The following is a 14,167-nucleotide window of genomic DNA, read 5'->3' on the forward strand; positions in this document are numbered from 1 at the left end:
CCCAGGCAGGTCTCGAACCCGTGGGCTCAGGCAGTCCACTCACCTCAGCCTCCCAAAGGTGAGGGATTACAGGCTGAGCCACTGAGCCCGGTGATTGTTTATAATTTAAGGATATACTTTTATTTTGAGATGTTTCTAATTTTTAAAATTTTTATTATTATTATTTTTTATTTTTTTGAGTTGGAGTCTCACTCTGTCGCCCAGACTGGAGTGCAGTGGCCACTCCCGGCCACCGCAGCCTCCACGTGCTGGGCTCCGGTGATTCTTCTGCCTCAGCCTTCCAAGTAGCCGGAATTACAGGCGCGCGCTACCACGCCTGGCTGATTTTTTGATTTATTGTAGAGATGAGGTCTTGCTGCCCAGGCGTGTCTCGAGCCCGCAGGCTCAGGCAATCCACTCACCTCAGCCTCCCAAAGGCGCGGGATTACAGGCTGAGCCACTGAGCCTGGCAGTATATTCTTATTTTTGGCAAATTTGTCAAACATAGGAGAAAAAAAGACTTGGCAAATAATAATTCAAAGGTATTAAAAGTAATTTTTCCTGCCTTGGTTGGAAAATTAAGTAATTTTATAGAAAATAATTGTAGAATTTGAATGGATTTCTGTTGTAGCCTTCTTATGGTATAAGGAAAGCTACTAAGACTCAAGTTTTCTGACTTGCTCAAGGTCAACCAGCTAGGAAATTAAGCCTTAAATGTTGGTCTTAATTCCCAGATCAGTAAACCCCAAGAAATAATAGCATATTATTTCTGATTTATGTTATTTACACATTATCCTATGTCTAAAAATTTCTCTTTGCCATAGAACACATAGTCAGAGATTATGTCTTACTCATTATCATATCTCTCTAGAATTTACATGGTGTCTTATATAAAGTTAATAATGCACAACCATTTTGCTGTCCTGTTTTCATCGTCTCCTAGGCTATTATTCTATAAGGGATAATTATGAAACATGATAGCTTATTAATGGAATGTTAAACACCTTTGATAGCAAATAGGTTTCATTTTGTGTTTTATTTCTGATGAATTGGCAGCAGCTATGTTGAGAATAATTTTGAGATCTGCTGTATTCAGTTTGTTGTCTTCATGGGCATAGGATCAGAAAGCCAACTGTTTCTTACATGAAATATGTGATCTTATGGAAGAGAAAACTATGAACTAGAATAATCAGAAAAGGCCCTGGGAAGAAATAAGGCTCAAATTACCGGATATATAGAATACTTACAGAGATACTTATAGGATATAGGCAAAAAACAAGTAGAATGCCACCTAGACTGGGAGTTCTATTAAAAATTGTAGGCATTTAGAAAGGAGAAATATCATTAGGTTACATGAAATATAATCAAAGGAAGGAAAACAGTTGTTAGTTACTTATTGATGCCTAGCCCTGGGCTAGATCCTCTTCTCATAGTAACCTTGGAGACTTTCTGTCCTAGTTTTCATTCCTTGCTTTTCCTTTCCTGTGATATTTAGGGTTGTTCTCTATTCCTTTTTTATTTCTGAGTTGGGATCTCACTCTGTCATCCAGACTGGAGTACAGTGGTGGCACCACCATGGCTCACTGCAGCCTCAACTCCTGGGCTGAAGGGATCCATCCTCCTCAGCCTCCCCAGTAGCCGGATCTATAGCCAGGTCTACAGCTGTACCTCACCATGCCCACCCAATTTTTAACGTTTTTTTTTGTAGAGATGAGGTCTTGCTATGTTGTCTAGCTGGTCTCAAACTCCTGGGCTCAAGCAGCCTTCCCACCTCGGCATTCCAAAGTGCTGGGATTACAGGTGTGAACCATCACACCTGGCCTAGGGTTGTTTTAGTCTTCTCTTGATTCTGCCTGGGCCACCTCTTTCCAATTTCATGCCTGCTACTTACATATATATATGAGAGCTATGATATAACCTCATCACAATATTTTTAATTATGATGTTATAGGGATTTATGAGCAAAGGAAGTTCTCAATTGTTATTTGATTTTATTATTAAAGTAGTCTTTTAAGATGTTTGGTTATTTAACTTCAAATTACATGATTGTTTTTTTCTTCCAGGAATCTCCCTCTGGTCGAAGGAAAGCTCTTGCTACTAGCAGCATCAATATGAAACAGTATGCAAGTCCTATGCCAACTCAGACTGATGTCAAGTTAAAATTCAAGCCACTATCTAAAAAAGTTATATCTGCTACTCTCCAGTTTTCATTATCTTGCATTTTCCTTAGGGAAGGAAAAGCCACGTAAGTTTCTTTTGTCTAATAAGCTGCTTCACATTGTGTTTCAAAACACCATAGTTTTTGACTCAATAGACTGGCAACAGTTGAACAATATTACAGCATACCAATCATTCTTGCCATTCTTTGTTTCAGAGGCTGAATTAAATGAACTCCTTGTTATTTACAAATAGTCTCTTTTGACTCCAGAGAATGTACAATGATATAAAAGTGATCAGAGTGGGTTTCAAATTTTAAATTGTATATTACAGGATAATTGCAAGTGTAGGTTTTATATTTCAGTGTAGTAGTAGTTGTCTGTACACTGAAGTGCAGACAGTTCAATCTGTAGAGCTATTTGAAGCAACCAAGACATGAGAGGATCCCAGAATGAAAAGTTTAGGATAAAAGGGATGGAAGAATTAAAGGCACTTGACCCATTATATAGGAATTATATAGGAAGGTACAGTTAGATAAGCAGTTTGCTGTAATCATTATCCTTTTAAAAAATCACACTTGTTAAGCACTGAGTAAGCATTGCGCATAGATTTCTAGATTCAGTTCTAGTCTCTTAAAAGAGAAAATTCTAACTGGATAAAATGAGATGAACATACCTAGAACAGGGAGAAAAAAGTAACGTTCACCCTGTTATTGCATACAGTCAAGTCTGGGGTTAGGTACATGGTATGGGTATTGTGAAAGGGTTAGTACCTAAGTGTAGTGGAAAATGAAGGAAAAGGAGAAATAGAAATTCTACATCTAGACTCAAAAGGTGAGAGGAAGAAGACAACTATGAATACTTCAATCCCATCTGAGTCATAGTTCTGAAGTATTTGACCTAGTGGAATGTGATTACTGTAATTGGCCATGTCTACATGACTGATTAGTCTGGATTCTGTGCGTCAGTCAAAATGAGATGGTTGGCACTCATCTATATAGCAGCAAATGACTTGGTAGGTAAGAGTAAGCCTTCTCTCTGAAAAGTTGGGTTCTAAGTGAGTGTGGTAAGGCGACGGTGCAGAATGGAAGCATCTTAGTCTTTCGGGACTGTACATTATAGACTTAAGTACTGAGAAATTAAAAATAAAGATCTTACCCTAGAGTTTAAGCCAAAATGAAAGGAAAGGAAGCACAGGAAAAAGAGAGAAACAAATTCAGAGAAGATGCTTGAGGGCGGACTTCCTTCCACTGGGCAGAAACTGTAAGTGAATCAGTACCATTCACAGGAATCTGAGTGAGAGGAAATTCAGCCAAACCAAATGTCTCAATATGAATTGAACAGTAGTTCTCTCAGAACATCCTCAATTCCCTCTCTACCTTTTCAGCCTTTGCCTTGTTACTTTTCCCAAATAAAAATGTTTAGGGTTAAAATATGTGGAAATTTAAGTGGTTAAATTAAGCAAGTTAACATTTTAAGAATCATATATTTTGAAATTATCTCCATTGATAAGTGAGCAATTTGTAAGGCATTCATGTAAGTTAATATAACACTTTCTGTTCATGCAGACTTTGTGTCACTCAGTTTAACTAAGATGTTAAAAAAGGAGAAATGGGGAAATGACTTTAACTCAGATTTATGTGAGATAAAATGTAAAGAGTTAAACCAGTTTATTCTGCAAAACCATATCATATATGAGATGATAAGGGAATAGAAGGCACTATTTTACAAAGAAAATAGTATTTTAATTTGGCTTTCTGAATTTGAGAGCAGGATACCAAATTGAAAATTTGTATATTACGTTTTAGAAATATGTTTTATTCACTTTAGTTTATTTGAAATCTGAGGTGAAATAATAGATCAAGAAAATGTAAGTGATTTGACTTTTATAGTATTTAATGTAAACTTTTAAAATTTGTAAATTAAAATACTCTAAGATTTTTAAAAAGTTTATAATTTATCAAATACATGCTATCTAACTTACAGTCAGCCCAGGTAATTTTGTATCTTGTAATTTAAAAAATAACTTAAAAGGCTAGACTTTGTTTTTAAGGTGCTTTTTATATTACAGTTGTTTCTTAATTTTGGGGGCGCAATATGTACTTAGGAAAAAAATTGCACATTTAAGCAATATTTAAATAAGATTTATGGGGGTTTACCAATGTCTTTCCTTCCTACCCACAAACTCAAAAGGCTTCGTAGACTGTATGTTGGGTATCAAACTCCCAGTAGGGTCTCTAAAATGTTAGATCAGACCAGAGAGTGGGTATCTGTTTTGCAGTCATGGTGCTGCATGAAGGATGCAAAGAATTGCATGGAAGTTAGATTGGAAAATATAGTTTATTTAGAAAGTAAATTAGAGAGATTCGCCTCCCCAAGGCAGGGGAGTGGGCCAAAGTTAAGAAAACATAGCGGCTGTAGCTCTAAGAACACATGGCCTGGTCAGTGCTTAACAAAACAATGGCGACTGCTGTTTGAAGTTAAATACCTTTTAAATCTTTCCTTTGATGGGGTCAGGTCGTTAAGGTGATTGGGTGGTGGTCTGCTGTATATCATCATGGAGGGCAGGTAAGCACAGGTACTGACATCAGTTGAGGGACAGCAGGCAGATGAGTGGGTTAGTCACATGACTGTTGCCATGTTGATGGGGTCTGTATCATGAAGGTCATGACTGACTGATTAGGTTAAATAACTTGTTTACAAAACAGCTGGGGAGGGAGTTGTCAAACAACTATCAATAACTACCTCTGAGAAACTGGTTCTGTCCTTTGTAAGTGGGTAAATTAAAGTGAATTGCTAGAAAAGCATGACAGAACTAAGCAATTTTTTAAAAATTGGAGTCTCACTCTTGTCACCCAGGCTGGAGTGCAGTGGCACAACCATGGCCACTGCAGCCTCTATCTGCTGGGCTTAGGTGATCCTTCCATCTCAGCCTTCCGAGTAGCTGGAAGTACAGACCTACGCCACCACGCCCGGCTGGGATTTTTTGTGATTTATTGTAGAGATGAGGTCTCACCAAGTTGCCCAGGCTAGTCTCAATCCCCCAGGCTCAGGCAACCCTCTTGCCCTAGCCTCCCAAAGTGCTGGAATTATAGGCTGAGCCATTGTGCCCAACCAGAACTAAGCAATGTTAAAATGACTACTCTTTGGGTATATCAACTCCAACTTATGTCCTTTCACTGCAGATTAAAAGTCCTGTTCTACTTCCTTTTGGAAGATTGAATATCTAAATAAGTCTAGATCTCATCTGATTTGCAAACTGTCCTACTATTTCATGAAACAAGTTTTTGTTTCAGACATCATGCTTAGGAAACTACACTTTAATTCCATGAAGAAAATTTTAGTCTTTCATAGATCTTCAGTATAGAATTGTACTAACTTCTAACCAGTTTTTAATCTTGTTAGTTGTTTACTAATTAAACATGCTATTTAAAAATTAGTGAATATGAATATTTAGATTTTTCAATATTAATATACTATAAAAATTATCATCTTAAGAAATAATATATATTAATTAGGTGATGTTTTTTAATAAGCTATTATATTTTGAATACTTGATATAGAGATGAAGACATGCAAAGTTTGGCTAGTTTGATGAGTATGAAGCAAGCTGACATTGGCAATTTAGATGACTTTGAAGAAGATAATGAAGATGATGATGAAAACCGAGTGAACCAAGAAGAAAAGGCAGCAAAAATTACAGGTTGGTTTTTATTAACGTTAAACTAAAAGTTTACTTATTTATTTATTTTTACACAGTTCAAAAACTCATTCTCATTTCTCAGGAGAAATAGTTCCACTTATTAGATTTTTTTCTTCCTTAAGCCTTTCTAGTAAAATATATCATTTTGTTCTCTGAAAATTTTGCACTGCTGTTTATAATAATAGATTTTAACAGTTTAGATTTTGTGATTTGATTTTAGACTAAGTAAAAGATTGGTCCAAAAAAAGCATAAAGTTTTCTTAAATTATAGTATAAAGCAAGATAAATGTAGTTATACTTCTTTTTTTGGCTGTATTGAGAATTCTTTATTTTTCTTCCTTTTTTTATCATAAAGATGTAGGGTATAATTCAGGGTTAGGTATACAAACGTTGATTATGTAGGTACCCTTGTTGATGAGGTATGCCCCTCGCTCCCCTAGCAGTTCCCTCAACTGCCCAATCCCAACCCCCTTCCCCTGACAGATTCCCACTACTGCAAATCGTTTTCCTATAGTATTATAATTGTTCAAGGTCTGCTTATGAGTGAGAACATATGGTACTCTGTTCTTTGTTTCTGTGATAGATCACTGAGTATGATCAACTCTAAATCTAGCCAAGTGCTACGAAGACCATATGTTTGTCCTCCTTTATGGCTGCATAATATTCCATTGTGTATATGTACCACATTTTTTTAATCCAGTCCAGCTTTGATGGCCAACCTGGTTGGTTCCATGTTTTTGCTGTTGTGAATGGAGCTGCAAACAAACATAAGTGTGCAGGTATCTTTTTTGTAGAATGATTTGAGTTCCTCTGGGTATATTCTCAATAGGGGAATTGCTGGGTCATATGGAAGGTCAATTTCTAGTTCTTTCAGATACTGCCACACTGTCTTCCAAAGAGGTTGCACTAGTTTGCATTCCTACCAGCAGTGTAGAAGTGTTCCTTTTTCTCCACATCCTCACCAGCATCTGTTGTTGTTTGTTTTATTAATGATGGGCATTCTTACTGGGGTTAGGTGGTATCTCAGTGTGGTTTTGCTTTGCATTTCTCTGATGATGAGTAAGGCTGAGCACTTTTTCATGTGTCTGTTGGCTGCCCCTATTTCTTCTTTTGAGAAGTGTCTATTCATGTCTTTTGCCTACTTTTTTTTTTTTTGAGTGTCAAAATTGTTTCTTTTATTTATTTTATTTTTTATTTTTTTTGCATTTTGCCCACTTTTTAATGAGACTGTTTACTTTTTTTCCTTTCGACACATTTGAGTTTCTTGTAGATCCTAGATGTTTGGCCATGGCAGATATACAGTTGGCAAATATTTTTTCCCATTCTGTGGGCTGTCTCCCTGCTCTCTTGATGGTTTCTTTTGCTTTGCAGAAGCTCGTTAGTTTGATGAAATCCCACTTGTCTATCTTATTTCTTAAGGTATGGGCAATTAGGGTTATAAATAGGAATTGATTGCCAGTTCCAATTTCCATAAGGGTGTCTCCTGCATCTTCTAAGATTCTTATAGTTTGAGGTTTAACGTTTAGGTCTTTGATCCATTTAGAGTTAATTTTTGTGTATGGTGATAGGTAGTGGTCCTGTTTCAATCTTCTGCATGTGGTCAGCCAGTTTTCCCAGCACATTTACTGAATAACTTCTCCTCTCCCCGGTGATCGTTGTTGGAGGCTTTGTGAAAGATGGTTGAGAAATTGAGGCTTTGCTTCCAGAATCTCTATTCCGTTTCATTGGTCTGTGTGCCTGTTCTTGTACCAATACCAGGCTGTTTTGATTATTGTAACTTTATCATACAGTTTGAAGTCTGGAAGTGTGATACCTTCTATTTGTTTCTTTTGCTAAGGATTGTTTTGGCTATTTGTGGTCATTTATGTTCCCGTATGTATTTCTGTATTGCCATTTCCAGGTCTGAGAAGAATGATTTTGGTACTTAATAGGTATTGTGATAAATCTGTAGATTGCCTTTGGGAGGATAGACATTTTAATGTTGATTCTTTCTATCCATGAGCATGGAATATTTTTCCATTTGTTTGTGTCTTCTTGGATTTTTTTGAGCAGTGTTTTATAGTTCTCATTGTAAAGGTATTTCACGTCTCTGGTTAGGAAGATACTGAGGTATTTCATTTTTTTTGTGGGTATGGTGAATGGGATTGGGCTTTTAATTTGGGTCTCTACCTGCTTGTTGTTGATGTATAGGAATGCAACAGTCTTTTGCACATATATTTTGTATCCTGAGACTTGCCAAAGTCCTTTATCAGTGCAAGCAGGGTTTTGATTCTCTTGGATTTTCAAGGTATGGGATCATATCATCAGCAAAGAGGGATAACTTCACTTCCTCTTTTCCTATTTGGATACCCCTGATTTCCTTCTTTTGTCTAATTGCCCGAGCTAGGACTTCCAACACAATGTTGAACAAGAGGGGTGATAGTGGGCAGCCTTGTCTTGTTCCAGTTTTCAGGGGAAATGTTTCCAGTTTCTGTCCATTTAGTAATATGTTAGCTGTGGGTTTATTGCAGATGGCACTTACTATTTTGAGTTATGTTCCTTCTATACCTAGGTGTTTGAGCGTTTTTTATCAAAAAGCTTTTATCAAAAGCTTTTTCTGCATCTAATGATATAATCATGTAGTTTTTGTTTTTACATCTGTTGATGTATTTAATTACATTTATGGTCTTGCGGATGTTGAACCAGCCCTGCATGCTGGGGATGAAGCCTACTTGGTCATGGTGGATGATTTTCAGATGTATTTTTGGATCCGATTTGCTAGAATCTTATTGAGGATTTTTGCATCGATGTTTATAAGGGATATTGGCCTGTAGTTCTTTTTTTAAGTTGGATCTTTACCTGGTTTGGGTATCAGTGTGATGTTAACTTTGTAAAATGATTTGGGGAGAATTCCATCTTTCTCAATTGCTTGGAATACTTTCAAAAGGATTGGTGTCAGCTCCTCCTTGTATGTTTTGTAGAATTCTGCTGGAAAACTATCTAGTCCAGGGCTTTTTCTTGTAGGTAGTTTTCTTATGACAGTCAATTTCCTGGGTTGTTATTGGTCTATTTAGTGTCTCAGTGTCTTCTTGTTTCAACCTGGGGAGGTTGTGTGATGTCAGAAAGCCCTCTATTTCATTTGGGTTTTCAAGTTTGTTTCCATATATGTGTACATAGTTATAAATGATAATCTTTTGTATTTCTTCGGGGTCAGTAGTGATTTGATCTTTTGTATTTCTGATTGTGTTTATTTGGGCTTTTTCTCTCTTTTTCTTGGTCATTCTGGCTAGGGGGATCCATCAATCTTGTTAATTCTTTCAAAGAGCCAGCTTTTTGTTTTGTTGATGTTTCTATGATATTTTTGTCTTCTATGTCCCATATTTGGGCTTTTGTCTTGGTGATTTGTATTCTTCTGCTAAAGTTGGGGTTTGGTTGTCTTCTCTTTTTAGCTCCCTTAGGTGATTTGTTAGGCTCTACACTTGTGATCTTTCTGTTTTCTTGATGTGTTCTCATAGAGATATAAATTTCCCTCTTAGAACTGTTTTCAGTGGTTTTGGTAAGAAGTTTCTTCATATCCATTTGTTTCTAGGAATCTTTTAATTTCTGCTTTGATTTCAGTGTTGCCCCAGTAGTTGTTCAGCATTATGCTGTTTAGTGTCCATGTCTTTGTGGACTTTGAGGAAATGTTGGTGTTGATATTTATTTTTATTCCACTGTGGTCTGAGAGTGTACATGGTAAGATTTCAACCTTATGGAATTTGTTTATGCTTGATTTATGGCCAAGGATGTGATCGATCTTGGAGTATGTTCCATGTGGTGATGAGTAGAATGTGTATTCTGTGGTTGTTTGGTGGAATAATCTGTAGGTATCTATTAAGTCCATTTGGTCGAGTGTCAAGTTTAGGTTGTGGATCTCCTTGTTGATTTTTTGCTTTGATGATCTATCTAGGGCAGTTAGTGGGATATTCAAGTCCCTTGCTATAATACTGTTGGAGCCAGTGTCTTTTTTTAGTTTACTTAGTAGTTGCTTTATAAATGCTGGTGTTCCTGTGTTGAGTGCATATATGTTTAGAATGCATATTTCTTTCTTTTTTTTTTTTGAGTTGGAGTCTCACTCTGTTGCCCAGACTGGAGTGCAGTGGCCGCTCCCGGCCACCACAGCCTCGACTTGCTGGGCTCTGGTGATCCTTTCGCCTCAGCCTTCCAATTAGCTGGAACTACAGGCATGCCACCATGCCCGGCTAATTTTTGATTTATTGTAGAGATGAGGTCTTGCCAAGTTGCCCAGGCGGGTCTTGAACCTGCGGTCTCAGGCAATCCACTCACCTCAGCCTCCCAAGGCATGGGATTACAGGCTGAGCCACCGAGCCCGGTTAGGATGCATATTTCTTATTGATGGATTGAACCTTTCATCATGTAGTGTCCTTTTGCATCTTTAAATTTTTGATAACCTGAATGTTGTTTTGTCTGATATTAAGATTGCAACTCCTGCCTTCTTTTGTGATTCATTTGCCTAGAAACTTGTTTTCCATCCTTTAACTTTGAGTCTGTGTGTGTTTCTTGTAGGGAGATAAGTCTCCTGGAGGCAGCAAATAATTTGATCATGGTTTCTTATCCAGTTTGCCATTCTGTGTCTTTTCAGTGGTGCATTTAGTCCATTCACATTTAGGCTGATTATTGAAATGTGATTGTTTTTTGCTGTCATGAGGTTCTTACAGAGTTTTTTCTTTGCCTGTTTTCTTTTGGTTTTGGGGTTAATGTACGTGTGTGTTTTCAAGTTTCTTGTTGCATTTTTATTTGCTGTTGAATCTGTGCTTTGCTGTTATCTTGGGAAGTGTTGGTCATTTTTTCTTTCTTCTGTGCTTAATACCTTTTTAAGTGTCTCCTGTAGAGCTGTTCTGGAAGCTGCATAACCTCTTAGGTATTGGATATCTGAGAAGGATTTTAATTATCTATCACTGATGAAGCTGAGCTTGACTGGATAGGAAATTATTGGTTGAAATTATTTATCTTTGAGGACTTTAAATGTAGGACTCCAGTACCTTCTTGCTTGTAGTGTTTCAGCCAATAGGTCTGCTGCTACTCTGTTTGGTTTTCCCCAGTAGGTAGTCTCACCTTTGTCTCTTGCTGCCTTTAGAATTTTTTTCTTTTGTGTCTACTTTGTGTAGGTAAATTACTATGTGTCTAGGGGTTGGTCTTCTCATTTGTTGTCTTGTGAGTGTTTTCTGTATCCTGTGCTTGGCTGGTCACATCTCTGGTGAGATGGGGAAAGTTTTCTTGGATTACCTCCTGGAAAACTTGCTCCAAGTTGTTCTCCATTTCCCTTTCTTCTTCTGGGATACCAATCAGGTGTAGGTTCAGCCTCTTGATATAATCTCACATCTCTTGTAGGCTTTGTTCTTTCTTTCTGAGTCTTCTTTCTATGTTTTTTACAGATCGGGTTAATTCCATGGTCTGGTCTTCAAATTCTGAGATTCTTTCTTCAGCTAGATTGATTCTGCTTTCCATGCTTGCCATCTTGTTATTTATTTCTTGAATGAAATTTTTATTGCTAAAATCTTTGTTACAAGTTCTTTCAGTGTTGAATCTTGTCTTTCTTGAGTCTTATTCACTCTTTCCATCCATTCACTAATCCCTGTTTTATTCTGGGGCCAGTCATTGGTGACTTCCATTGTTTGGGCACCAAGGTCTGATTTTTCAGGAGTTTTGTATTTGGTACACTTGAAATTGCCTGAAGTCTCTCTTTGGTTTTTCCTCATTTGTGACAGATCTCTTGTTTTTCTCTTTAGTTCTGTTATTCAGTGTCAGTGGGAGAGGCTTTCCCTTCTGATGTTTACTCAGTTTTCTATTTTTCCCTGATCAGGGCTCTAGATTTGTTCTATTTTGAAATAGGATGATGGATTGGAAACTTTGCTGTCTCTTGTAGTTTTTGAAATTTGAATAAAGTAGGGGATGGGGTGCTAGGATTCAGAAACTACTTGCAAATTACAATGTTCACTTACTGGAGTATGTGTTCCCTGAGACCCACTCCCCATCACTATACTATATGATGATGCAGAGCAGAAACCAATGCAAAAAACAACTGAACACACACACGCACACACACAGTCACACAGACACACACACACACAACCCCAAAACAAGCTGGAATAACAATAAAGTGAAACAAAACAAACAACAACAAAAAACCAAGAAAACTAAACACACACACACACACACACACACACACACACGCCTAGTATAAAGTGAACAGAGAAGAAAAACAGAAATACTGGAGGGGAAAAAAATGGAATTCAGGTTGCACCCTCACACATATATTGACACACACTTTAAAGTCTAAAAAATGAAAATAAAAAAAGCAAGAAGAACAAAAAAAGCAAAAATAAACCAACAACAACAACAAAATTGAAAGATGACCACTCAATCATTCACATACATACGTAAACAGAAAACGACAAACAAAAGAAGAAACAGAAAAAGAAAAGAAAAAATATTTGGGAATGAGCAAATTAAACCCTCACATACACATTCATGCATAAAGGAAAAATATTTAAAAAATAGATGTACTAACAAAGAAACAGTCAAAAAATTTTAACATTTTAAAAAATAATTGAAAATTAAAAAAAATAAACTGCCCTCTTGTGGCAGGCTGTGTAAGTGTTCCTCTATTCAGGTTTCTTCTGCAGAGACACCTTAGTGTCTGAAGGCAGGGAAGGTGGAGGGGCAGTGGAGGTGGGTGGGTGGGCTGCAGTCCTCCCCTCCCACTCTTGTATGGTGAGGGAGATCTCCTCTGGTGGGGAGGTATTGGATTATCTCTTCCCCAGGTATGTATGCATGGAGGTGTGCCCCAGCCAGACCTATCCTGGAATGGAGTTCTATTGCAACTGATGTCCAGGCTCCACCTGAGTTTGCCTCTCTCAGTCATGGCCCAGCTGTGTGGGTCTAATGTTCAGAGGATTGCTGGGGAGCAGGGGGTTTGGTTCAGCCTCGGTCTCACCACTGATCTCTTTGGAGTTTTTCCTCATCCTTTTCTGGTCATACCCTTTGTCCCACTACTGGATCAGGGTAGGGGGTGGGGCGCCTGGAACTCAGCACTCGTTAGGACCCTCCAAAGTTTGTTCTTTCAGGGTATTCCCTCTGGTCACGATAAGTTGATCTGTCAGTCACAGGGATTGGGTTTGTTGCTCCGTGGTGAACAATTCAGAGCACTTTCCTGCCCCACCTTCAAGATGGTGTCGGGGTGCCTCTCTTGTCCTCTTCCATGGCACTTTGCCTCTGAACTGCCTCCGCAGCCCCTGCTGCTAGTGCTCTGCCAGGCGCTGAAGTGGTGAGGCAAAGCCCGGAACTAGCAGTCTCTCTCCTGCTATGCCGGTGAGGGAGAGCCTGGGGCAATATTTTATCTCTGCTGCTTTTGCCTTTTAAAAAAAGATGGTGCTAGGCTTCTGTGACCTGGAAGAGCCAGGAAGTAAGCAGAGAAGCTGCAGCACCAGCTGTTACACCAGTGGCCTGGCCACTTGCTCACGAGCCCTCACTTAGACAGTCTCTGCCAGCATTTCCTTCCCAGGGAGGGTTTGTTGATTTAAAAAAATTTTTAAAAAGAAAAGAAAAAGAAAATGACTTTTGGCTTCTGCGTCCCTGGAATCGCTAGGGTCCAAGCTGCGGTCATACTTTTGTCAATGTATGCATGAAACCTCTGTAAGTAAAAATCTGCCTTACAAGGATGATAGGAGAATAAGGAGATAAGGAGATGCATTGGCCAGCTTCTTCTATTTCATGTTCATTTATCCACATGAATTATGTGGACATTCTGTGTTTTGAATTTGTGTATTTCTTATGTATCCTGGTATTGAAGCTTTCATACAGCATCCCTTCTAGCTGGTTTGAACAAACTACTAACATGTTAACTAACATGTTGACACTTCTTTTTATGAATTACTAAATATTTATTGTCAGTTGGGTTTTCACACTTCAGTATAATTGATATTATACTTTTATTATTGCAGTTAAAATGAAGTACAATTTACATATTTTTTGGTAGTTAATTCATTGCTCTAAATTTCTGGATTGAGGTCCCTTCAGTCATTTATTTATTGCTTGGTGATTTTTCCAAATTCATTGGTCACTCTTTCACTCATCTGCCTCAACTCCTGCTATCATGTGGAGGATTTTTGTTTTCCACATGGGCCAGACGTATTTATCTCCTCAGCCAAAAAGTTCCTTGACTTCCTTGGCTGCAGTGACCTTCACTTTGACTCTACTATTAGAAATGTATCATAAAGAAGTGCTGAGACTTGTATGCAAAAATGGATGTTTTGTCATGTGTAAATTTTATACAGTTCTATTTTTTTTT

General features: G+C 37.9%; 1 protein-coding gene across 6 annotated transcripts in view; it reads left to right on the forward strand.

The window, feature by feature from the left end:
• The window catches only part of EHBP1 (EH domain binding protein 1), a 373,913-nt gene that overhangs the window by 150,437 nt on the left and 209,309 nt on the right, over positions 1-14,167 (forward strand). For all 6 annotated transcript variants that reach the window (XM_021705885.1, XM_021705883.1, XM_008071978.1 and 3 more), the window contains 2 exons: positions 2,043-2,224; positions 5,699-5,838. In XM_021705885.1, the coding sequence (XP_021561560.1) occupies positions 2,043-2,224; positions 5,699-5,838 (322 nt within the window). The remainder of the gene's footprint in view (positions 1-2,042; positions 2,225-5,698; positions 5,839-14,167) is intronic.

Source organism: Carlito syrichta, unplaced genomic scaffold (genome assembly GCF_000164805.1).
Source record: "Carlito syrichta isolate Samal-C Ts95f unplaced genomic scaffold, Tarsius_syrichta-2.0.1 Scaffold314798, whole genome shotgun sequence".
NCBI lineage: Eukaryota > Metazoa > Chordata > Mammalia > Primates > Tarsiidae > Carlito > Carlito syrichta.